Source organism: Odocoileus virginianus, chromosome 19, assembly GCF_023699985.2.
Source record: "Odocoileus virginianus isolate 20LAN1187 ecotype Illinois chromosome 19, Ovbor_1.2, whole genome shotgun sequence".
Lineage (NCBI taxonomy): Eukaryota > Metazoa > Chordata > Mammalia > Artiodactyla > Cervidae > Odocoileus > Odocoileus virginianus.
Genome location: NC_069692.1, coordinates 8617790 through 8643741, shown reverse-complemented (window position 1 = coordinate 8643741; position 25952 = coordinate 8617790). Strand labels below are relative to the sequence as shown.

Below are 25952 nucleotides of genomic sequence, written 5' to 3'. Positions count from 1 at the left end.
AGACTTCAGACATATAATCCTATTACTAGGTTACCTCAAAGGTGGAATTTGTTTTATTGGAAATTATGAGTGTTTGTTCTTGCAAAAGGATATTTATTGAAAATGTTGAAGGTAATATGTACATACACACAGAATTTATTCATATCTTTGGTATTTCATGAGGTCCTGAAGGTTCTCAGATTTTGGGAAATATAAATATTTGTTACATAGTGTACAAAACTTTCTGACCATTGAGTACGGTGGGAAATGATAGAAGAAGTAGTGTAGTTTTGGAGGGCATTGTGAATCTCAGTGCAAATCTCCTGTCAGGTTAGTACAGAGATGACAGGTTTAAGATAAATATCAAGGGTCATTTAAGAGGGGAAAAAGTCCTAGAGACAGGATTATCATTCCTCCTGGTTTGCCCAGGTCTGTCCCACCTTGAGCACTGAAAGTTTCCTCTCCTGGGAAACTGCTCAGCCCCAGGCAGACCAGGGGACTTGGTCACCCTACCGAGAAGAGTGAAATGTAGATTGGGAAGGTACAATTGCATGCTTACAGTACTTCAAGAGCCATGGTATGGACTGATGTATGTGTGTATATTTATCTTTATTTCCTTGAGTTTCTAACTTATTCTGGGATCTGGGACCTGAAGTTTTTATTTGCTGTTCTGTATATATTCTTCTCCACTTGTGACATGAAAAAATATAAACAGGAAAAGGTTGAACACTGTACTGTACTCTTTTTGAATGTTTTTAGTTATGCTTTTAAAAATACATTTAAAAAATTTCTCCAGAAGTCATTCAAATTTATGTTTTAGTGTTTCCTTATAGAAACAGAAAACTCTCCTTTCAAAGGAAAATTTAATTCTAGTCATGTTAGTTTAGAGGAAATAAGATACATAAATGAATAGAAAATATTTAAAGGGTATCTAAAATTATGTGCAATATTCTTATCAGAAATGTCAAATGAAAGATTTTCTAAGTTTAATATGTAAAAAAATTATACTTAAGGAGGGATGCTCTTGGTTTTTTGTGTTTTCTTTTTTTTTTTCATTATTTTGAAAGTAAAAATAATTTTTGTTTTATTTCTAGCCTTTATGAAATTCCAACTGTGTCCTCCTCATCCTTTTTTGAAGAGTTTGGCAAGCTGTTGAGGGAAACGGATGAAATGGACAACATCCATGATGTGACATTTCAAGTTGGCAGTAGACTTTTCCCTGCACATAAATATATTTTGGCAGTGCGTTCGGACTTTTTCCAGAAATTGTTTCTTTCGGATGGTACTGCATTAGACTTCACAGATGTTTACCGGAAAGATGAAGATTCTTCAGGCTGCCATCTCTTTGTGGTAGAGAAGGTTCATCCTGACCTGTTTGAATATCTTTTGCAGTTTATATACACAGATACTTGTGACTTTTTAACTCATGGCTTCAAACCAAGACTAAATTTAAACAGAAAACCAGAAGGATATCTGGGCACTCCAAATTGTCATTCAAATAAAATGAATTCCCATGAAGATAATCAGAAGTCAGCATTTGAAGTTTACAAAAGTAATCAAGCTCATACAATTAGTGAAAAACAGAAGAGTAAATCCAAATCTTCCAAAAAAGTAAAAAGTGTTGGGGAAGATGATCCTGTAAAAATGTTACAAAATGTCGCAAAGAAATTTGGTTTCAGTAATTTAAGTAGTAGGTATGACTCCTCCTTAGTATCTATTCATGTACCTCATTATGTCTTCCTTTTAGAAATTCTGCTTCTTTTTTTTTTTTTCCCCCTGCTCAGCTTTAGTTTGCTTTTGCTCCTGCTTCTGATCTTGGTTCTTCTCTTCCCCTCCCCACCCTCCTCCATCCCCTTCTCATCTTCCTTTTGTCTTTCCCTTACTTTCCCTCTCTTTCTCCTTTTCTCTCCCCCTCCCCTTTCTGTTTGGATCTGTTTCTTTTCAGGGACCTGTGTTTCTCTGTTTTCTGCTAAAGCTATCTGTAGAATCCCTGGATTAAAACATTAAAGGATAGGAAGGCTATTCGTGGATTTGAACTCTCATGGTGTCTCTGTAACAGGGATCTGGAGTGGCAGGTGGTGTGGTATTCTGCAATGAGTACTGTCTTTGGAGTTAGACCTATATGTGCCTCTTAGCTCCACTGTAACTAGCTAGGGCAGATTTCTTACTTCTTTGAACCTCAGTTTCTCCGTAGATAAAATGAGAGGGATAATGTTTACCTTATATTATTGGTGTAGTTTGGTCATAAAGCACATGTACAGTGCTTGACAATATTTCTCGTCTTACCAACCAGATTTTTTGGAATTCTCTATTTTTAAGGTATTTATGTTGCCTGTGGCAGGATAACCTTAGTTGTGTGGCAGGAGCCAAGGGAGGAGAGTTTATCATGTTTTCTAATTGAAACCATAAAGGGTTTTGTGTCATGGCTTTCACTTGTTTTTTTGTCGGTAATGATGTTTAACACATTTTGAATATTAAGTAAAATTGAAGGAGGCTGTATGACTTTATCACAGAGCGGGTGTTTGCTGAGATACTCTTTTAGGTGATACAGATTATATAATCATGTTTAGACGTGGGCTCATTTGTTGGATTTTTGTTGTTTTGGTCGGGGAATATAGTCGCCAATTGTTACTTTTTGTCCTTGATAGGTTAGATGGAGTCAGATATGAAAATGAAGAAATTAGTATCATTGCCAAGAAAACTGGTAGTAAACCAAAGCTAAATCAGAAAAAATGGTAAGTTAAGAAATGAAGATAAACTTTTCATCTCTAGATTTTGGGAACCTGACTGGAAATAGAGCTCTCTTTATTTACACATGTATGCAGCAAAATGTGTATGTGGATACCCTCTCACCTTTATTAATCTTTTTCATGTCTGGAAATGTTGGAGAATTGTTGAGGCAAATGGGTAAAATATTAACTGCTCAGTAAGACATAAGAGGTCATTTTTTTTTTTCCTGATTACTGTCTAATGAAGACTTTAAAAAAATTTCCCTAAATTTTGTATTTTTTTTTATAAATAGGTAATTATGTTAACCCAGAAACCAAAATAATTATGCCTCTTATCTTCATCATTATGAAGATTATTTCCTTTAGTATAAATTTTTTCCAAAATAAGTATATTATTCTAAATATGTTTATTATTAAACATTTTTATTTTTAATAAATGGATAAGGAAGTTGTGGTACATATACACAATGGAATATTACTCAGCCATTAAAAAGAATACACTTGAATCAGTTCTAATGAGATGGATGAAACTGGAGCCCATTATACAGAGTGAAGTAAGCCAGAAAGATAAACACCAATACAGTATACTAACACGTATATATGGAATTTAAAAAGATGGTAACGATAACCCTATATGCAAAACAGAAAAAGAGACCGATGTATAGAACAGACTTTTGGACTCTGTGGGAGAAGGCAAGGGTGGGATGTTCTGAGCGATAGCATTGAAATAAGTATACTATCAAGGGTGAAACAGATCACCAGCCCAGGTGGGATGCATGAGACAACTGCTCAGGGCTGGTGCACTGGGAAGACCCAGAGGGATGGGATGGGATGGGATGGGGAGGGAGGCGGGAGTGGGGATTGGGATGGGGAACACATGTAAATCCATGGCTGACTCATGTCAATGTATGGCAAAAACCACTACAATGCTGTAAAGTAATTAGCCTCCAACTAATAAAAATAAATGAAAAAAAAAAAAAAGGTTTTTATTTTTAGGTATTTGTCTCTTGTAGGTAGAAAATTTTAGAGAAAAACTTGGTTGTATATAGACTGTGGTTAGCATGAAGTAGGTTGTACAAATAAAAGTGAATTAATGACCTTTGACTGTGATGCCACTTAGTGTCATATTAATCAGCACCTGGCCTGTATTGAAAAAGGAAAATTAGAAAAGACTTTCTTGAATATTTATCTGTATGCAGTTCCTTTTACAAATACTATCTTCATTGTAAGGCCTCATTTTTTTCCCTATAGTGGGAGGAGATAAAATATTTTATTTGTATGTATACCCTCAAGTTTGTTATATGCCACCTTTAATTAGGAGAAAATCAAAAGTTAAGACAATTCCGAAAGCTTTTGCTTCAATTAAACTTTTTTTTTCCAGTTCATTTTTATGTGATGTGACCATGAAATCACTGGATGGAAAGGAATTTCCTTGTCATAAATGCGTTCTTTGTGCTAGACTTGGTAGGTTTACTTTTTTGTTGGTTGCAGATTTATTTGTTTTGGTATTGTTTCCTATTCTTAATTGATTTTTTTTTTCTTTCAGAATATTTTCATAGTATGCTGAGTAGCTCATGGATTGAGGTAAGATTTAAGTAGAAACCACATAGGCTGTTAATTATGCTTTATATTTTTGGGAAATTATACACTAAAGAAATTTAAAAATATTTTCAACTCAGTTTTTCTTTTGTATTGACTTTATTTATGCTTAAGCTGGCTGGAAAATAGCAATTTTTTGAAATTAAAGTTGTTGCAAAATAGTTACTTAAATGAATTTTCCATTATTATTTGGAGTTATATGTGGAATACCAGTTTGTTTCTTTTTTTCTCAGATTTTCTTGATTCTTTTTCATGTTACAAGGCATTTTAAAATTAAATGTATCTCATTTTAGCTTTGTGTTTTAACATTATATTCTTTTGCAACTGATAGGATTCCTGTTAAAAGTTTTTCATACTGATCACCTCAGTCAGATTGCAGTGTTATTTTGTAGTTGAAAATTAATTGTTTTACTTTTATTTAGGCTTCCAGTTGTGCAGCTCTGGAAATGCCAATACATTCTGACATACTGAAAGTTATTTTGGACTACCTCTATACTGATGAAGCTGTTGTGATCAAAGGTATTAATAAAAGTTAGGACATTTTAGATATTTAAGATATAGTTTAAAAATGATAAAATTACACAAATCTTAGTTTCTGCTTTAATTGAATTAATCAACAAAGGCTTAAATTTAGAATAAGCAATGCAGATGATTACACAGTAAAGGAATGGAATAGAAAATTTTCATTACCTATGTGAAAATGAACTCTATAAGAATTGTTAACAATGGTTGAGATTAGATTTAACATTTTCATACCCAGCTACTTACATGATTGAGATGAAAAATTGACAACAGGGAGTATAGTTCTTTCTTGTCTGTTTTTCCCCTCATGTAATATGTCTGAAGTAAAATAAATAGACTAATAATTGAATTGAATTTTATAAAGAGGATGCATTTATATACTTTGCCAGGAACACACCCGTGTTTTATTTACCAGGTGTCTTTAGTCACAGGAGTGATACACTCTGTTTTCTGTATATACCAAATTTTCTTAATCAGTTTGTTGATGGACATATAGGTATTTCTGTACTTTAACTATTGTGAATAATTTTGCAGTGAACATGGTAATGCAGGTGTATCTTCAAAATACAGATTTCAGTTCCTTTGGCTAAATACTCAGAATTGGGATTACTGTATCGTATGATAATTCTAGTTTTAATTTTTTGAGGAGGCTCCATATTCTTTGCATAGTGGCTTCACCAGTTTACACTCCTCTCAGCAGAGCAGAAGAGTAACCTTTTCTTCACATCTTCACTTGTTATCTTGGTTTTTTTTTTTTGATAATAGCCTTCCTAACAGGTATAAGGTGACATCTCCTTGTGGTTTTGATTTGCATTTCTCTGATAAACAGTGACGTTGAGCACTTTTTCATTTACCTGTTGGCCATTTGTATGTCTTCCAAGGACAAATGTCTAAGGTCTTTTGCCCATTAAAAATAAAGTTTTTATTTTATATTGGACTGACATTGATTTATAATGTTGTATTAGTGTCAGGTATACAGGACTGAATCATTTATGCATATACATGCATCCTTTTTCAAATTCTTTTCCCATTTAGGTTATTGCAGAATACAGAATATTCCCTGTGTTATACAGTAGGTCCTTGTTGGTTATCTATTTTGAATATAGTAGTATGTATATGTCAATCCCAAACTCCCAATTTATCCTTCACCCCAAGCTTTCCCTTTTAGTAACCTGAAGTTTGACTTCTAAGTCTGTAGTTTTTTTTTTTTGTTTGTTTGTTTTTGCTATTGAGTTTATATGAGTTCTTTATATATTTTGGACATCAATCTCATGCTTTGCTATTATTTTCTCCTATTCCAAGGTTGCTTTTTCATTCTGTTGACTCTTTGGTGTGATTTTTGGTTTCACGGAACACCACTTGTTTATTTTCACTTTTGTTACATGTGATTTTGGTACATCTAAAAAATCATTGCCAAGGCCAGTGTCTAGGAACCTTTCCTGGTTTTTCTTCTAGGAGTTTTTTGGTTTCAGGTCTTAGATTTAAATCTCTAGTCCACTCTGAGTTGATTTTTGTCCAGTTTCATTATTTTGCATGTGGATATTAGTTTTTCTCATATCCTTAACTGAAGAGACGGTCTTTCCCCATTTTGTATTCTTGACATTCTTGAAAGAGGTTAATTAGCTGTATACATGAAGGTTTATTTCTGGCCTGTTTTATCTCATTGGTCTACGTGTCTCTTTTTATGTCAGGGTGTTCCTGTATTGATTACTCTAGCTTTGTAATGGGACTTTGAAGTCAGGAAATATGACAGCTCCAGTTTTGTTGAACTTTTTCAATATTGCTTTGGCCATTTATGGTCTTGTGTGGTTCCATGTGAATTTTAGGATTACTTTTTCTGTTTCTATGAAAGGTACCATTGGAACTTTTATAGGATTTCACTGAATATGTAGATTGCTTTGGGTAGAATGGGCATTTTAATAATATTAGTTCTTCTAGCCCATGAACATCAGATATCTTTCCATTTGTATCTTCTTTGTTTTTTCAATGTTTTGTAGTTTTCAGTATGCAGATCTTTCATTTCCTTGGTTAAATTTATTCCTAAGTGTTTTATTCTTTTTGATGTGATTTAAAGTGGATTGATTCCTTAATTTCTCTTTCTCTTAGCTCAGTGTTAGTGTATAGAAGTGCGACAGGTTTTTGTATATTGATTTTTTTACTCTGCAACTTTATTCATTTATTATTTCTAATAGTAAAAGATGCCACCAAAATACTATTAAAAATAATAAATGAATAAATTTACAGGGTTAAAAACAAATGTACAAAAACCTGTTGCATTTCTAATTTGTTGACAGTTTTTATGATGAATGTATGTTGACTCACAGAGTCGGACATGACTGAGCAACTGAACTGATGTTGAATTTTATCATGTGTATTTTCTGCAACTATTGAGATGATCATATGATTTTTAACCTCTATTCTGTTAATGTTGCATATCATCTATATTGATTTGCACATTTTGAACTATCTGTGTATCACTATCTGTAAATCCCACTTGATCGTGGTGTATGGTCCTTTTAGTATGCTGTTTAATTGTGTTTATTGGTACTTTATTGAAGGTTTTTATATACACACTCATCAGGGATATTGTTCTGTAATTTTCTTGTAGTGAACTTGTCTGTCTCTGGTAGCAGGATAAGGTTGACCTCATAAAGTGAATTTGCAAGTGTTTCCCCCTCTTTGATTTTTGGGATTAGTTTAAGAAGGATTTATGTTAATTTTTCTTTAAATATTTGGTAGAATTCACTGATGAAGCATTGTGCTTTTGAACTTTTCCTTATGTGGAAGATTTTTGATTGCTGATTCATTCTCCTTATTCTGTTATTAGTCTGTTCAGATTTTCTATTTTATTATTTAGTTTTGGTATGTTTCTTGTTTCTAGGAACTGATCCATTTCTCTAGGTTGTCCAGTTCATTAGCATATAGTTATCCATAATGGTCTCTTATGATCCTTTATATTTCTGTGATGTCATTGGTAATGTTTCCTCTTTCATTTGCAATTTTATTTGAGTTTTTTTCTTAGTCTACTTAAAGGTGTGTTAATTTTCTCTCTTCAAACAAGCAACTTTTTGTTGGTCTTTTCTCTTGCTTTTCTGGTGTCTGATTCATTGGTTTCTGCTCTGTCTTTAGTATTTCCTTCCTTCTGCCAAGTTTGGGCTTTTTTCTTTTCATAGTTCTTTGTGGTGTAAAAACCTTCAAAGGTTGTTCTTTTGAGTTTTTTTTTTTTTTTTAGGGCATTTGTCAGTATAAACATCTTTCTTAGAAATTCTTTTGTCCTTTAAATTTTGATATGTTGTGTTTCCCATTTTCCTTTGACTCAAGGTATTTTCTTTACTTTTTCTTTGTCTTCCTGGTTATTCAAGACCATCTGAATTTTCCAGTTTTATTCCTATTTTTCTAATTTTATGCCTTGTAGTTGGAGATGATACTTAATATGATTGCAGTCTTAAATTGTTGTTTTGTGGGTCTGCACATGGTCTCTCCTGCAGGGTGTCTTGTGTACACGTGAGAAGAATGTCAGTTTTGCTGCTGTTGGATGGAGTATTATATATATGCCTGTTAAGGTGATTTGGTCTATAGTGTTAGTCATATCTGCTGTTTCTTTATTAATTTTGTCTGGGTTATTCATATTGAATATGGAGTATTGAACTCCTCTATTATTGTTAAAAATATTTATGTTTACTTGTTTATTTTTGGCCATGCTGGGTCTTTGTTGCTGCCCATGGGCTTTCTGTAGTTGTGGCGAGTACGGGTTGCTCTAGTTGCAGTGTGTGGGCTTCTCGTGACAGTAGCTCCTCTTGCTGCAGAGCACAGGCTGTCAGGGCTTGGGCTCCGCAGCTGTGGCTTGTGGGCTCTGGAGTGCAGGCTCAGTAGTCTGGCACATGGGCTTAGTTGCCCCGGGCGTGTGGGACCTTCCCAGACCAAGGATCAAACCTGTGTTCCCTGCATTGGGAGGCATTTTTTTAACCACTGGACCACCAGGGATGCCCAGAGTCCTTTCTATTATTGTATTCATGTCCATTTCTGCCTTCAGCTTTTAATATTTCCTTTATATAGGTGCTCCAACGTATCTAATGTAGTTTTTTCTTTGTTGTTACCATGAGGCTTACATGTAATATAATCATGGAACTGGAAGTGTTAGTGGCTCAGTCATAGCTGACTTTCTGACTCCATGGATTGTAGCCTGCCAGCCTCCTCTGTCCATGGAATTCTCCAAGGCAAGAATACTGGAGTGGGTTGCCATTCTCTTCTCCCGGGGATCTTCCCAATCCAGGGATCAAACCCAGGTCTTATGCATTGCAGGCAGATTCTTTACCATCTGAGTCACCAGGGAAAGCAATAATGTAATTATAACAATCACAACTTTTTTTTCTGTATTTCTTTTTTTTTTTTCCTGCTTTTTACCTGTTTTTTTTTTTTTCATTTATTTTTATTAGTTGGAGGCTAATTACTTTACAATATTGTAGTGGTTTTTGCTATACATTGACATGAATCAGCCAGGATGTATGAGACAAGTGCTCGGGGCTGGTGCACTGGGAAGACCCAGAGGGATCAGATGGAGAGAGAGGTGGGAGTGAGGATCGGGATGGGGAATACATGTAAATCTGTATTTCTTTTAATTGCTGTATGGTTAATTTACAATGTTAGTTTCAGGTGTACAGCATTGTGGCTCAATATTTTTATTGATTATGCTTCATGTAAAGTTGTTAAAAAAATGTCTCTATTTTTCTGTACTATACAATATATTCTGTTGCCTTCTCATTTTTTTTTCTTTTTTCATTTATTTTTATTAGTTGGAGGCTAATTACTTCACAACATTGCAGTGGGTGTTGTTATACATTCACGTGAATCAGCCATGGAGTTACATGTATTCCCCATCCTGATCCCTCCTCCCACCTCCCTCTCCACCCGATTCCTCTGGGCCTTCCCAGTGCACTAGGCCTGAGTACTTGTCTAATGCACCCCACCTGGGCTGGTGATCTGTTTCACTATAGATAATATACATGCTGTTCTCTCGAAACATCCCACCCTTGCCTTCTCCCACAGAGTCCAAAAGTCTGTTCTGTACATCTGTCTCTCTTTTTCTGGTTTGCATATAGGGTTATCATTACCATCTTTCTAAATTCCATATATATGTGTTAGTATGCTGTAGTGTTCTTTATCTTTCTGGCTTACTTCACTCTGTATAATGGGCTCCAGTTTCATCCATCTCATTAGAACTGATTCAAATGAATTCTTTTTAACGGCTGAGTAATATTCCATGGTGTATATGTACCACAGCTTCCTTATCCATTCGTCTACTGATGGGCATCTAGGTTGCTTCCACGTCCTGGCTATTATAAACAGTGCTGCAATGAACATTGGGGTGCATGTGTCTCTTTCAGATCTGGTTTCCTCAGTGTGTATGCCCAGAAGTGGTATTGCTGGGTCATTTGGCAGTTCTATTTCCAGTTTTTTAAGAAATCTCCACACTGTTCTCCATAGTGGCTGTACTAGTTTGCATTCCCACCAACAGTGTAAGAGGGTTCCCTTTTCTCCACACCCTCTCCAGCATTTATTGCTTGTAGACTTTTGGATAGCAGCCATCCTGACTGGCATATAATGGTACCTCACTGTGGTTTTGATTTGCATTTCTCTGATAATGAGTCATGTTGAGCATCTTTTCATGTGTTTGTTAGCCATCTGTATGTCTTCTTTGGAGAAATGTCTGTTTAGTTCTTTGGCCCATTTTTTGATTGGGTCATTTATTTTTCTGGAATTGAGCTTCAGGAGTTGCTTGTATATTTTTTAGATTAATCCTTTGTCTGTTGCTTCATTTGCTATTATTTTCTCCCAATCTGAGGGCTGTCTTTTCACCTTACTTATAGTTTCCTTTGTTGTGCAAAAGCTTTTAAGTTTCATTAGGTCCCATTTGTTTATTTTTGCTTTTATTCCCAATATTCTGGGATGTGGGTCATAGAGGATCCTGCTGTGATTCATGTTGGAGAGTGTTTTGCCTATGTTCTCCTCTAGGAGTTTTATAGTTTCTGGTCTTACATTTAGATTTTTAATCCATTTTGAGTTTATTTTTGTGTATGGTGTTAGAAAGTGTTCTAGTTTCATTCTTTTACAAGTGGTTGACCAGTTTTCCCAGCACCACTTGTTAAAGACGTTGTCTTTTTTCCACTGTATATCCTTGCCTCCTTTGTCGAAGATAAGGTGTCCATAGGTTTGTGGATTTATCTCTGGGCTTTCTATTCTGTTCCATTGATCTATATTTCTGTCTTTGTGCCAGTACCATACTGTCTTGATGACTGTGGCTTTGTAGTATAGTCTGAAGTCAGGCAGGTTGATTCCTCCAGTTCCATTCTTCTTTCTCAAGATTATTTTTGCTATTCGAGGTTTTTTGTATTTCCATACAAATTGTGAAATTATTTGTTCTAGTTCTGTGAAAAATACCGTTGGTAGCTTGATAGGGATTGCATTGAATCTATAGATTGCTTTGGGTAGTATAGCCATTTTGACAATATTGATTCTTCCAATCCATGAACACAGTATGTTTCTCCATCAGTTTGTTTCCTCTTTGATTTCTTTCATCAGTGTTTTATAGTTTTCTATGTATAGGTCTTTTGTTTCTTTAGGTAGATATACTCCTAAGTATTTTATTCTTTTTGTTGCAATGGTGAATGGTATTGTTTCCTTAGTTTCTCTTTCTGTTTTCTCATTGTTAGTGTATAGGAATGCAAGGGATTTCTGTGTGTTAATTTTATATCCTGCAACTTTACTATATTCGTTGATTAGCTCTAGTAATTTTCTGGTAGAGTCTTTAGGGTTTTCTATGTAGAGGATCATGTCATCTGCAAACAGCGAGAGTTTCACTTCTTTTCCTATCTGGATTCCTTTTACTTCTTTTTCTGCCCTGATTGCTGTGGCCAACACTTCCAAAACTATGTTGAATAGTAGTGGTGAGAGTGGTCACTCTTGTCTTGTTCCTGATTTCAGGGGAAATGCTTTCAATTTTTCACCATTGAGGGTAATGGTTGCTGTGGGTTTGTCATATATAGCTTTTATTATGTTGAGGTATGTTCCTTCTATTCCTACTTTCTGGAGAGTTTTAATCATAAATGGGTGTTGAATTTTGTCAAAGGGTTTCTCTGCATCTATTGAGATAATCATATGGTTTTTATCTTTCAATTTGTTAATGTGGTGTATTACATTGATTGATTTGCAGATATTAAAGAATCCTTGCATTCCTGGGATAAAGCCCACTTGGTCATGGTGTATGATTTTTTTAATATGTTGTTGGATTCTGTTTGCTAGAATTTTGTTAAGGATTTTTGCATCTATGTTCATCAGTGATATTGGCCTGTAGTTTTCTTTTTTTTGTGGCATCTTTGGTTTTGGAATTAGGGTGATGGTGGCCTCATAGAATGAGTTTGGAAGTTTACCTTCTGCAATTTTCTGGAAGAGTTTGAGTAAGATAGGTGTTAGCTCTTCTCTAAATTTTTGGTAGAATTCAGCTGTGAAGCCATCTGGTCCTGGACTTTTGTTTGCTGGAAGATTGCTGATTACACTTTCAGTTTCCTTGCTTGTGATCGTTTTGTTAAGATCTTCTATTTCTTCCTGGTTCAGTTTTGGAAAGTTATACTTTTCTAAGCATTTGTCCATTTCTTCCAAGTTGTCCATTTTATTGGCATAGAGCTGCTGGTAGTAGTCTCTTATGATCCTTTGTATTTCAGTGTTGTCTGTTGTGATCTCTCCATTTTCATTTCTAATTTTGTTAATTTGGTTCTTCTCTCTTTGTTTCTTAATGAGTCTTGCTAATGGTTTGTCTATTTTGTTTATTTTTTCAAGAAACCAGTTCAAAAAACCAGCTTTTAGCTTTGTTGATTTTTGCTATGGTCTCTTTAGTTTCTTTTGCATTTATTTCTGCCCTAATTTTTAAGATTTCTTTCCTTCTACTAATCCTGGGGTTCTTCATTTCTTCCTTCTCTAATTGCTTTAGGTGTAGAATTAGGTTATTTATTTGACTTTTTTCTTGTTCCTTGAGGTAAGTCTGTAATGCTATGAACCTTCCCCTTAGTACTGATTTTACAGTGTCCCATAGGTTTTGGGTTGTTGTGTTTTCATTTTCATTCATTTCTATGCATATTTTTATTTCTTTTTCGATTTCTTCTATGATTTGTTGGTTATTCAGAAGCATGTTTTTTAGCCTCCATATGTTTGAATTTTTAACAATTTTTTTCGTGTAATTGAGGTCTAATCTTACTGCACTGTTGTCAGAAAAGATGACTGGAATGATTTCAATTTTTTTGAATTTTCCAAGACTAGATTTATGGCCCAGGATGTGATCTCTTCTGGAGAAGGTTCCGTGTGCACTTGAGAAAAAGGTGAAGTTGATTGTTTTGGGGTGAAATGTCATATAGATATCAGTTAGGTCTAGCTGGTCCATTGTGTCATTTAAGATTTGTGTTTCCTTGTTAATTTTCTGTTTAGTTGATCTATCCATAGTTGTGAGTGGGGTATTAAAGTCTCCCACTATTATTGTGTTACTATTAATTTCCTCTTTCATACTCGTTAGCATTTGCCATACATATTGCAGTGCTCCTATGTTGGGTGCATATATATTTATAATTGTTATATCTTCTTCTTGGATTGATCCTTTGATCATTATGTAGTGTCCTTCTTTGTCTCTTTTCACATCCTTTATTTGAAAGTCTATTTTATCTGATGAGTATTGTGACTCCTGCTTTCTTTTGTTCTCTGTGTGAAATATTTTTTTCCAGCCCTTCACTTTTAGTCTGTATGTGTTCCTTGTTTTGAGGTGGGTCTCTTGTAGACAGCATATATAGGGGTCTTGTTTTTGTATCCATTCAGCCAGCCTTTGTCTTTTGGTTGGGGCATTCAATCCATTTACATTTAAGGTAATTTTTGATAGGTGTGGTCCTGTTGCCATTTACTTTGTTGTTTTGGGTTTACATTTATACAGCCTTTCTGCATTTCCTGTCTAGAGAAGATCCTTTAGCATTTGTTGAAGAGCTGGTTTGGTGGTGCTGAATTCTCTCAGCTTTTGCTTGTCTGTAAAGCTTTTGAATTCTCCTTCATATCTGAATGAGATCCTTGCTGGGTACAGTAATCTAGGTTGTAGGTTATTCTCTTTAACTACTTTAAGTATGTCCTGCCATTCCCTTCTGGCCTGAAGGGTTTCTATTGATAGATCAGCTGTTATCCTTATGGGAATCCCTTTGTATGTTATTTGTTGTTTCTCCCTTGCTGCTTTTAATATTTGTTCTTTGTGTTTGATCTTTGTTAATTTGATTAATATGTGTCTTGGGGTGTTTTGCCTTGGGTTTGTACTGTTTGGAACTCTCTGGGTTTCTTGGACTTGGGTGGCTATTTCCTTCCCCATTTTAGGGAAGTTTTCAGCTATTACCTCCTCGAGTATATTCTCATGGCCTTTCTTTTTGTCTTCTTCTTCTGGGAATCCTATGATTCGAATGTTGGGGTATTTCACATTGTCCCAGAGGTCCCTGAGGTTGTCCTCATTTCTTTTGATTCTTTTTTCTTTTTTCCTCTCTGCTTCATTTATTTCCACCGTTTTGTCTTCTACCTCACTTATCCTATCTTCTGTCTCTGTTATTCTACTCTTGGTTCCCTCCAGAGTGTTTTTGATCTCATTTATTGCATTATTCGTTTTAATTGACTCTTTTTTATTTCTTCTAGGTCTTTATTAAATATTTCTTGCATCTTCTCAATCTTTGTCTCCAGGCTATTTATCTGTAACTCCATTTTGTTTTCAAGATTTTGGATCATTTTTATTATCATTATTCTAAATTCTTTTTCAGGTAGATTCCCTATCTCCTCCTCTTTTGTTTGACTTGGTGGGCTTTTTTCATGTTCCTTTAGCTGTTGGGTATTTCTCTGCCTTTTCATCTTGTTTAGATTGGTGTATGTGGAGTGGGCTTTCTGTATTCTGGAGGTCTGTGGTTCCTTTTTATTGTGGAGGTTTTATCCAGTGGGTGGGGTTGGACGATTGGCTTGTCAAGGTTTCCTGGTTAGGGAAGCTTGTGTTGGTGTTCTAGTGCGTGGAACTAGATTTCTTCTCTCTGGAGTGCAATGGAGTGCCCAGTAATGAGTTTTGAGATGGGTCTATGTGTTAGGTGTGACCTTGGGCAGCCTGTATGTTGACGTTCAGGGCTATGTTCCTGCGTTGCTGGAGAATTTGCCTGGTATGTCTTGCTCTAAAACTTATTGGCTCTTGGTGGTGGTTGGTTTCAGTGTAGGTATGGAGGCTTTTGGACTGTCTCTTATTACTTAATGTTCCATGTAGTCAGGAGTTTTCTGGTGTTCTCAGGTTTTGGGCTTAAGTCTCCTGCCTCTGGATTTCAGTTTTATTCTTCTAGTAGTCTCAAGACTTCTCCAACTATACAGCGCTGATAATAAAACTTCTAGGTTAATGGTGAAAAGATTCTCCCCCGTGAGGGACTCCCAGAGAGGTTCACCGAGTTACATGAAGAAGCGGAGAGGGATGAGGGAGATAGAGATGAGCAGGAGAAGAAAAAGGGGGACTCAAGAGGAGAGAGAGACAGATCTATGCAGTTGTCTGTTCCCAGAGTGTTCTCCATAGCCCAGACACCCACAGAGATTCACAGAATTGGATTGGGAAGAGAAGGGGAAAGGAGGAAACAGGTGTTCTGAGGTAGAAAACGGAGAGTCAAAAGTGGGAGAGAGTAATCAACACACTCCTGAATAAAAACAGGAACTGAATATTGGATTCTTAAATGTCCACAATTTATATCATACACTGAAAAACAAAGATTAAAAATCTAGAGTAGAGGCTAGACTCTTAAAAATACAATATTAAAAACAAAAACCAAAACACACAAAAAATTTTAGAAATATATATGAAGTTTGGTTTAAAAATAGGGCTTCTCTTTTTTTTTTTTTTGCAAGGTTATAGTGTAATGAAAATTAAGGAGTAGTAGAGGAGTAATAGAAGATTTTAAAAGGAAATAAGAGAAAAAGAAAAATAGAAAAAAGAAGAGAAAAAGAAAAAAATATTTTTCCTAATTAAAAAAATCATAAAAATATATGAAAATGAAAGTTAAGGAGTAATGGGGGAGTAATAGGGAATTTTCAAAGAAAATAAAAGAGAAAAAATAAAAAATAAGAAATAAATTTTTTTTTAATTAAAAAAAAAAAGTAAAAATATATCTAGGAATTTCTCTGGAGCTGTTGTGGCCAGTGTGGGTTCGGTTCAGTTTCAGATAGCTCCTTGTTCCAGCTTATCCTTCTTGATATCTGTAGGCCCCTTCCGGTCTAGTCGGTGTTATCTACAGGGGTTTTAATCTGTTGCACCAGTCTCTTCTGAAGCGGTTCCCTTTGTTTATTTGGCTTCTGTTTCCCGGTCTCTTCAGTGCCTAATTTCCACCCTGACACAGGCGGGCAGAGGTGGTCTCTTATTCAGGCTGCTAGTTCCGTCGCGCTGCGGGGAGGGACTGGCGCTGCTTTCCCCGTTTTCGCTGCTCAGACTCCCGGCTGCTCTATCTGGAGCGTGCCCTGTGCGCGGTTCCAGCCCTCAGGTGTTCCACAATAGCGCGGAACAAAAAGCTGTGCCTGCGTTTTGTGCCTTCCCCGTCCGAGCGGCTCAGGCAGCCAGGAGCTTGACGGGCGCACTCTCCCCGGGTGCGGTGCACCTTCTCCCCTCCGCGTCCCCAGCCCCAGTCAGGTTCCTGCGCCCTGTGTCTCGCTGCGACCCTCCCTGCGGATGCCGCGACCCTCCCTGTGGATGTCGACCATCCAGAATCTCAGGAAGTCTTTGCTTAGAAACTGGAGGCCTGCTTGCAGTGAGGTAGGGGATGCGGTCCTTGGGGCCTAGCCTGCCCCTTTCACCTCCCCCCTGCTTCCTGCCTCTGGCGGGGCTGGGCCGGTTTGCAGCCTGCGAGCTCTTTTCTGGACTTGCTCAGACCCTTTGTCCTGCGAACGGCCGGTAGTGTGTTCGGGCCGCTTAATTTTCTCTCTCTTGCTATCCCACAGTTTAGGTTGGTAACTCACAAAAGCTCCCTCCGATTGTCCTCGGGGCACTCAGGCCCGGTTCTTACCCTAAGCAATGCCGCCCGCTCCTCTCCATTCCACCCCCACTTGCTGGTGGCGGATGCGGGCGTCTGGGGTACTTTTCTGCTGAGAGTTGCTTTTAGGCATGTAATCTGTGGGTTTTATTTATTCTTCCCCTCCCAGTCAGGTTGCCCTCCGAGATTCAAAAACTTCCCCCAGACCCGCCAGTGCGAGGGTTTCCTGGTGTTTGGAAACTTCCTCTTTTAAGACTCCCTTCCCGGGAAGGATCTCCATCCTTAGCTCTTTTGTCTCTTTTTTTTATCTTTTATATTTGTCCTACCTCCTTTCAAAGACAGTGGGCTGCTTTTCTGGGCGCCTGATGACATCAGCTAGCAATCAGAAGTTGTTTTGTAAAGTTTGCTCTGCGTTCAGTTGTTCTTTCGATGAATTTGTAGGGGAGAAAGTGGTCTCCCCGTCCTATTCCTACGCTATCTTGGCTCCTCCCATGCCTTCTCATTTTATACATAGTAGTTTTTAAGTCTTAATCCCATAACCTTACCTTGCCCCTCCACTTTCCCTCTCCCAATGGTAACTAGTGCTTTGTTCTCATTATCTCTTTTTGTCCTTTTTATATACATTTGTGTGCTTTAAATTCCACGATTCCATATACAAGTGATAACATGAGGTATTTGCCTTTCTGACTTATTTCATTAAGCATTGGAGAAGGCAATGGCAACCCACTCCAGTACTCTTGCCTGGAAAATCCCGTGGATGGAGGAGCCTGGTAGGCTGCAGTCCATGGGGTCGCTAAAAGTCTGACACAACTGAGCAACTTCACTTTCACTTTTCACTTTCATGCATTGGAGAAGGAAATGGCAACCCACTCCAGTGTTCTTGCCTGGAGAATCCCAGGGATGGGGGAGCCTGGTGGGCTGCTGTCTGTGGGGTCACACAGAGTCAAACACATCTGAAGTGACTTGGCAGCAGCAGCAGCATTAAGCATAATATCTCCTAGGTTCATTATTGAAAATTACAGAATTTCATTCTTTTTTATGGCCAAATAGTATTACACTGTATGTGACACACACACACACACACACATATGTATGTTTACATACATGTAAACACCACATCTCCTTTATCCATTCATTGGGTGATGGTTTTTTGGGTTGTTCCCTTTCTTGGAAGGGATGACAGAGGATGAAGTGGATGGATGGCATCACCAACTCAGTGGACATGAGCTTGATCAAACTCTGGGAGATGGTGAAGGACAGGAAAGCCTGGTGTGCTGCAGCGTCTGGGGTTGCAAAGAGTCAGGCACGACTTAGTGACTGAACTACACCTATCTTGGCTGTCATTTACTGCTTAATTTTACATTCAGATTTTCTTCACTCTTAGTTTTCTCCCCCTCTGATATTATTTTTTTTTCCAGATTACTGCTGACTTTATTTTTTTTATATACCACTAAAGCATTTATTTGTTTAATTATTGGAATATACTTGATTTACAGTGTTGTGTTAGTTTGAATCAGTTATACATATACATGTATCCATCCTTTTTTAGATTCTTTTCCCATGTAGGCAATTACAGAGTATTGAGTAAAGTTCCCTGTATTAATAGGAGGTCCTTATTAGTTATCCATTTTATATATAATAATGTGTATATGTCAGTCCCTATCTTCCAGTTCCATTATTTGTTCAAATATTACGTTCTTTCTTATTTGCTTTTGTGAGTCCCCTATGTATCTTTTTATAGTATCCCATAAATCCCTTATATACAGTTTTTTATTCATTCTCTTTTTTCTGTTCTTCATATTGGATTATCTCAGTTAACCTATAGTTTCTGTCTTTATTGATAGTCTTCATTTCTTGAGATGTTATTCTGATACTTTATTTTAAGTTTTTAGACAAGATTTTTTAAATTTGTTTTTGAACATATTTAAAATAATTGATTTAAACTTTTTGTAATAGTTCAGGATCTTGGCATTCTTAGGGACATTCTCTTGACTTTTTTTCTCTTTTTTTGCCTGTAGGTCACACTTGACGTTTCTCTTTTCATCTTTCATAATTGCTGGATCTTAGTTCCCTGACCAGGACTTAGCAGGGCAATCGCAGTAACCACTGAACCACCAGGGAATTCCCATAATGTAGCAACTCTTGAAATCAGATTCTCTTTCTTCTCCAGGGGTTATTTTATTTATTTATTTTTTCTGTTTATTTAGTGACTTTTTGAAGCTAATTCTGTCAGATTGATATTCTTTGTCATGTGTGACCACTGAGGCCTCTGCTTGTTCAGCTAATAGAGTTTTCCTTAAATGTCTAAACCAGGAAATTTCCCAGCCTACGCCTAGGAGTTGTTTCTGTGTGTTGTGGAGTGGCTTCAAGAGTTTGGGGCCTTCCTAAGTGTTTTCTGGGCATGTCCACAGTCCACATTTGTATGGCCTTCTAGATTCATAGGAATATGTTAAAACTTTTCAAAGCCCCTTTTAGACACTTGTATTAGTCAGCTTGGACTGCTACAACAAAATAACAGACTGAAATTTATTGTCACAGTTCTGGAGGCTAGAAGTCTCAGACCAAGGTCTGGCAGGATTCTCTTCCTGTCTTATACACAGGTTATGTGTATAATTTTGTTATTGTGTCCTTACTTGTTGTGTTGTGTAACAAGCCTCTTGTTATGTGCTTACTTGGCTTTTCCTCAGCGCTTGTGTGTGAGTGTGTATGGAGAAAGAGTGAGAGAGCACACACACGTGGAACAGCTTTTTGGGGAAATATGGATAGACCTCTGTCTCTTAGAAAGAGACTAATCTTGTCAGATCAGGGCCCTACCCTTAGGACTGCACCATGTGAATTTTCAGGGGACACAGACATTCAGTTTTGACAAGATCTTCTCCCTGAGCTATTCTTTTTAAGTTTTTTGGCCTGCCTCTTATTTCCTCTGCCCCTTATCATTGTCTTGGACAGCCTCAGTGTTAAACAATTGCTATATGTTTTTAATAAGTACCCTTTTCTGAGGCTGTTCACACTGAGTAAGCTTTGAGTCAGGTCAAATAACCCCCTACTAGTGGGGTTTCCAGGAAACTGCCAGATAGGTTAAATAATAACAGTTATTTGATAATGTTGCCCCACAACTGTTCTGTCACCTCCAGTGTCTGTACCTGCTTATTTCAGCCCATGATTGCAGGAGTGATGGCTTTCAGGACTACTGTTGAGAATGGAGGAGAGTAGGATCTAAGTGGGAGGAGCCAGGGTGTCCCGAAGCTCACTGTTCTTAGCAAGATTCAGCCAAGTTTTTGGAGTCAATGCTCCCTGATGATTGTGAGCCTTTGGCTAATTTCTAGAATTCCGAAAGAGTTGATTTTTGCTCATTTTTTGTAATAATTCTCATTGCTTTGGTAGAAGAGAAGAATTTTTGACATAGTCCTTAGTCTGCCATTTACAGTGACTTCACCTCTCATTTAATGTTTTTTCTACTTTAATTTTTTTCTTTTTAACCATTTTTTTCTTCCTATGGTGTTTTTTTTTTTTTTTCTATTTATATTACTATTCTGGCAATGACTTGGGGGCATTGCTTAAGGTCATAAACAGTACACTGGACCAAGGTTATGTTAAATTAAGGAACTTCTCTATAGTTTAAAAGTACTCTTAGATGACCAGTTTCATTTTAAATAAGCCTAAGAGCTTTATTCACCTCCGCCGTCCCTTGCTGTATGTGTGTGTGTGTGTATGTTTTAACATATACCTGTATATTATCTTTGATGATGAGAATTGACTTTCCCCCCTATTAGTTTTTGTAACAATAATGGTTGATTTTAAATAAGGCAGGCATTCTAGCCCTTTAGACTAAAAGAGATCTCCTCAAGTTGCCCATTTTATGGTCCTAATGTAAACCAGGGCATTTTGATGGTTTTGTGTTTTTTGTTTTTTTTTTAACAGTTTTCTACCTATGAGATAGAAATATTTTATCATACTTACAGTTTCAACATTTAGAAACGAATCATCTTACCTCTCTTTTGTAGTGTTTTGTAGTATCTTAATTACTTGGACTTTTTCCCTAGGTATAATGTTTACAAAATAGTATGAGTGACACTTTTTTTTTTCTCCCCCAGAATCTCAAAATGTGGATTTTGTTTGTAGTGTTCTTGTGGTGGCTGATCAGCTTCTCATATCTCGACTGAAAGAAATTTGTGAAGTAGCATTAACTGAAAAACGTGAGTAATTTTGAATTAGAATCTTAGTGTTTTCTCAGGTTGATTCAGGATTTATGGTATTTTATTGACTTGATGATGCAGTTTAAGTAAAATGCCTGTTTTTATATCATGAAAAATGTCAAGACAGTTAAAATTATTTCTTGTCATCATTTGTAAGTACATCCTTATTTCAGAGATATTAATATGTGAATACATGTAAATCTTATAATTGAAATCTTAATTTTTTTTGAAATATCATAAAAGTTGAATAATAAAGATGGCATGAAATTATTTTGCAACCTGAAGGATGAGAGTTTGAAAGTGGAAATTCTTTGCACTTGCCCTGGTCTGTAAGTCTACACTTAACTACCCTGTTATTTACTGGAATTTCTTTTTTTTTTTTGGAATTTCTTTTTTTTTAAGCCACATTGTACAGCTTATGGGGTCTTATTTCCCCATCAGGGATGAACTTGTGTCCTTGGCTGTGCAAGTACAGAGTTCAAACCCGTGGACTGCCAGAGAATTATATTTGCTGGAATTTTTATGTAACCATCCCATCAATGTATTTGATCAAAAGTACAAAAGTATCTATTTTTCTGAAGCTCTTACTTCTCTTTCTGCTTATTATTTTCAGTTATTTGCAGGACTGTCATCCTAACACTGAACTTTGAAAACCAAAGTTATTTTTTTATTATTTTGTGCCTTACATCCAAATTGCAGCTGTCAAAACTGATCAGTCTCTTAACTATGTTGATCACATTTCCCCCACCTTTTTTTTTCCTGTCACTATGCTAGTTGATCACTGTTACTTGTCCCTTCTGTGTAGTGTCATAGTAGTCTTTTAAGTCCTCTTTCTCTCTTCTGACTTCTCTTTCTTTAATCTTCCTATAGGAAGTGGTTAGTGTCTTCTCCTATTCATATGTTTTTAATTGCTTCCTCTGAGATAATCGTTAAATTTCCTTAGCCTGATAACAAAAGTTTCTTGGCTTTCTAGTCTTATCCTTGTTCTCCTTCTTTGCCTCTTAAGGAAGTGTGAAGAGATTTCCTGTTAGATTTTTCTGATTTGTGCTTGCTAATAGTTTATCTTAGCTCAGGTATCTTATTTACTCACTTGAGCTCTGTGGAGTATATTCTTCTTGGTTATCAAAAAGAGAGCAACAGCTATGATCTTAAAACCAGAAAAAAGAAATACAGTTGTCTCTCTGTGTCACAGGGATTGACTCCAGGAGCCTCTGCAGACATCAAAATCTGTGGATGCTCAGGTCCCTCATGTAAAATATTATAGTATTAATACAGTGAATACAGCTGGTCCTCTGTGTGTGGAACTTGCTGGTATGGAGGACCAGCTCTATATTAAAGGACACAACATGCAGTAGGTATAAAATATACAAATTGAGGATATTTTCAGTTGTTCGGTCGACTGTCCTTTTATCCTTTGGATATTCTTTCTTGGCTCCTGCTGCACAGTTGCCCCTGTTACAGATGAATTTCTTGATCATCTTAGAATCTAGCAAGAGAAGGATTCAACAGAACTTTGGTGTCTGTTTATTGGGCAGTCCTTGAAACCAGCTGAACAACTCTTTATAAAGTTTTTATATGATTCATTTTTATTTCTGTGAAATGGGAGACTTTGGATTCATCATTAGTTGAGACTTTGGGTTAGTCCAGAGTGAGGCAGAGATCATTATTGTCTGCATATAACTTTTGACTGAGTTACAAGAGAGAAAGAGAAAGAAAATGGAGGAAGCCAGGTGTAGAAAATAGTTGCGTTTCTCTGTTGGCTGGGACCAGAGTAAATAAAGAAAGGGGATTTCAGAAGCCAAGTTACATGTTAGGTAAGCAGAATATTCTTGGACAGTCTCCAGTAAAACACACTTCATATATACAGTTACAAGGATTATAACAAAATCTAGCATCTTTTGTGCAGTACGCCAGATTGTGCACTGGCGTGAATGATAATATAGTTAATATTTAAATGTACTTATTTTCTGAATATATAGTTTGTGTTTATATATATAAATATATTCACATAAAATCTGATAGTTGATTTAACATAAATATATTTTATAGAATGATTTCTTCCCTTTCTCTTAGTCATAAATATATCTTTTTAGTTTTATAGAAGAGGAAATAACTATTCTGTGATATGTAAATGAAAAGGAGTGTTGTTTATCAGTGAAAGTTAAAAATACTCCAAAAAGTTTAGATGGAAGATTGTCAGTTCTTAGGTGTTTACTTTTAGATGACACTGTAATGCACCTTTTCTCTTTTCTTTTGCTTAAAATTTTGTGTGTGTTTATTTTTCCTCATAATGAATCATTTAAAATTACTTTGGCTTATCGGGTTGAAAAATAGATTCTATATTTGCCCTAGTATAACTTTTTTTTGGCAGGACAGTACTTTCAGTTTTCTTTCTTCTAAATGTTCAAACCTGACATGTTAAGAAATAATTGTATGTTTCATTTGCTATAGTTAAAATGTCTTTCATCTTGTTTTATAGATCTTTTCTTCCTTTGTAGTTACCCTTAAGAATGCTGCTATGCTGCTGGAATTTGCAGCAATGTATAATGCTGAACAGTTGAAACTCTCTTGTTTACAGTTTATTGGACTGAATATGGCAGCTTTACTTGAAGCAAGGTAGGCTGAGTATTATATACAGACTGTTGCAAAAGCACTTATTTATATATAATAGCAAATATGTTAGTAATTTGAAAGTGAATAACAATAAATCCTAACTTGGTAGAAAAAGTGAAAATGTAAGACATTTAATCATTTCATCAGTATTTGGATGCTTAACATATGCCAGCCATTGCTATAATACTACAGTGAACAAATGGACAATATCCTTGCCCTCAGTGTTATAGGAGCTTACATTCTGATTGGAAGGTTGTGGGACAATATTATCACAAATATATTTGTATATATATTCATATCTTTCTGCTTATTTAGGCTAATTTGTAACTATGTAGTTGTTACCTGGCTTTTGGAAACTATCTGTAATACTAATTAAGCCAGCACTTAATTACTTCAGATATATTTATGCATATAATTTGTTATGGGTTGATTTCTATTTTCTCTTTGTATTTATTCTAAGATGTTCCCTATACTACGTATTGATTCTTTGGTCAAACTTAGTGTGCAGCAGATGGCCTGAAAAATTTAGTTGGTCTGGTTTATTAAAAGCTGGTACATGTGTGCAAGCTTTGATGGTAATGGAATATTCATTATGAAAAATGACACATGTTACAAGTTAAACATTATATCCTATGTTATAAGCTAATATTTCACGTTATATTGTTGTTTACCTGGATGAAAGGAATTTGATAAATGCTAATGATTTAGGAGTCATAGACATGTTAGAATTAGAAGAATCTTAGGAAATTTAATCCCATTCTTTTCAACTATTTTAGCAGTGGAATTTTTTAATGAAATAAATTTACAGATTCATTTTTTAGTGTATGGTCAAGATGTTATTACACTTATTCACTATAAAATCAGTGATAAGAAGATGAGTCTTTTTGGTGAATACAGAAATTTCAGATTAGAGTTTTTGGTGTCAGTTGCATTTTTAAAGTCAGTATCCAGTATAATTCTGTATTTTGTTTTAATTGTAATAATAGGTAACATTTATTGCCATAAAAGTAGTTATTAATAATAACTAATAGTAGCAATATAATAATAGTTACATAATAATAGTGATAATAATAATAATACTACCATGTGCCAGGCAGCATTCTAGAGGTGTTGTATGGATTCTCATAATTTTTATGAAAACCTTATAAAGTAGATTTTTTATATCCTCATGTGAGGATGAGAAAAAGCCCATGAAACTTTTTTTTGCAAATAATCAAGAAAAACCTTGATTCATATAATTAGAAGTGGTAACAGTTGTTTGATAACTAACTTTTCAAAGTCAGGATGATTTTTAATAAAACTAATTTCAAAACATGTTTGAAATAAAAGTTTTCTACTTTTTTATAAAGGTGAATCACTAAGAGATTCTTAATAATTGACATTTAGGGTCTATTTAGAAGAAATTCTTATGGTTGTTTAATCTTTGTTACTTGGTGCAAAATGCTTTCTAAATACAAATTAATAGTATGGGATGTTAGACAATGTCATTTAAAATGCCTCTGGTAGTTTAGTGTCGGAACAAAGGTTTCAAACAAATTCATTTATTTTTGCTGACATTATTAATTCTAATCATAGAAATTTTTTTCATTATTGCCAAATTAAGCTCATTTAATATGTCAGATAAGAATCAACCACAGTGTGAAATGAACACCATATCTAAAATATGAAAAAAAAAATGTGGGAAATGATGTGTCACACTACTGTTTTTCAATTATTATGTTGTGACAAATTTGCCAGCTGAAGTATTAAGGGTGGCACATGTGCTGTGTTGAATAATTTTACATAAGTAGACTTGCATAAGTTTCATTAAAATAAAGATTTGTTTGTATAAATGTAAACATTTCTAGTCAAATATGTGTTTTTCGAAAGTGTAAATAAATATGCAAATAGATGTTAAGAAAGGGGAGCTGCATGTAAATTGATGTAGCATTACAAGTTAATTATCTTTAAATGCTAAAAAAACTGGTATGGTACAGATTTGAATATGCTTGTTGCTTATTGTTGTTTAGTTGCTAAGTCATGTCTGACTCTTTGCGATCCCATGGACTGTAGCCCACCAGGCTCCTCTGTCCATGGGATTCTCTAGTTAAGAATACTGGAGTGGGTTGCCATTTCCTTCTCCATGTTTCATTTTTAGTTGTAAAAAAGTTTGAAGTATACTTTAGAATGAAAACTGATTTAAATTTTTACTGATGCCTCAAAGTATCAGTAAAATTCCTTGAAATCTCTTTGAATTCAGTTGAACTAGTCCAAATGTCATTTTATAT

General features: G+C 35.7%; 1 protein-coding gene across 1 annotated transcript in view; it reads left to right on the top strand.

Annotated features, from left to right (window-relative positions):
• The window catches only part of IBTK (inhibitor of Bruton tyrosine kinase), a 98214-nt gene that overhangs the window by 35449 nt on the left and 36813 nt on the right, over positions 1-25952 (top strand). The window contains exons 12-18 of the mRNA XM_020913943.2: positions 1074-1673; positions 2628-2714; positions 4090-4172; positions 4255-4292; positions 4730-4826; positions 20971-21072; positions 23571-23688. Of these exons, the coding sequence (XP_020769602.2) occupies positions 1074-1673; positions 2628-2714; positions 4090-4172; positions 4255-4292; positions 4730-4826; positions 20971-21072; positions 23571-23688 (1125 nt within the window). The remainder of the gene's footprint in view (positions 1-1073; positions 1674-2627; positions 2715-4089; positions 4173-4254; positions 4293-4729; positions 4827-20970; positions 21073-23570; positions 23689-25952) is intronic.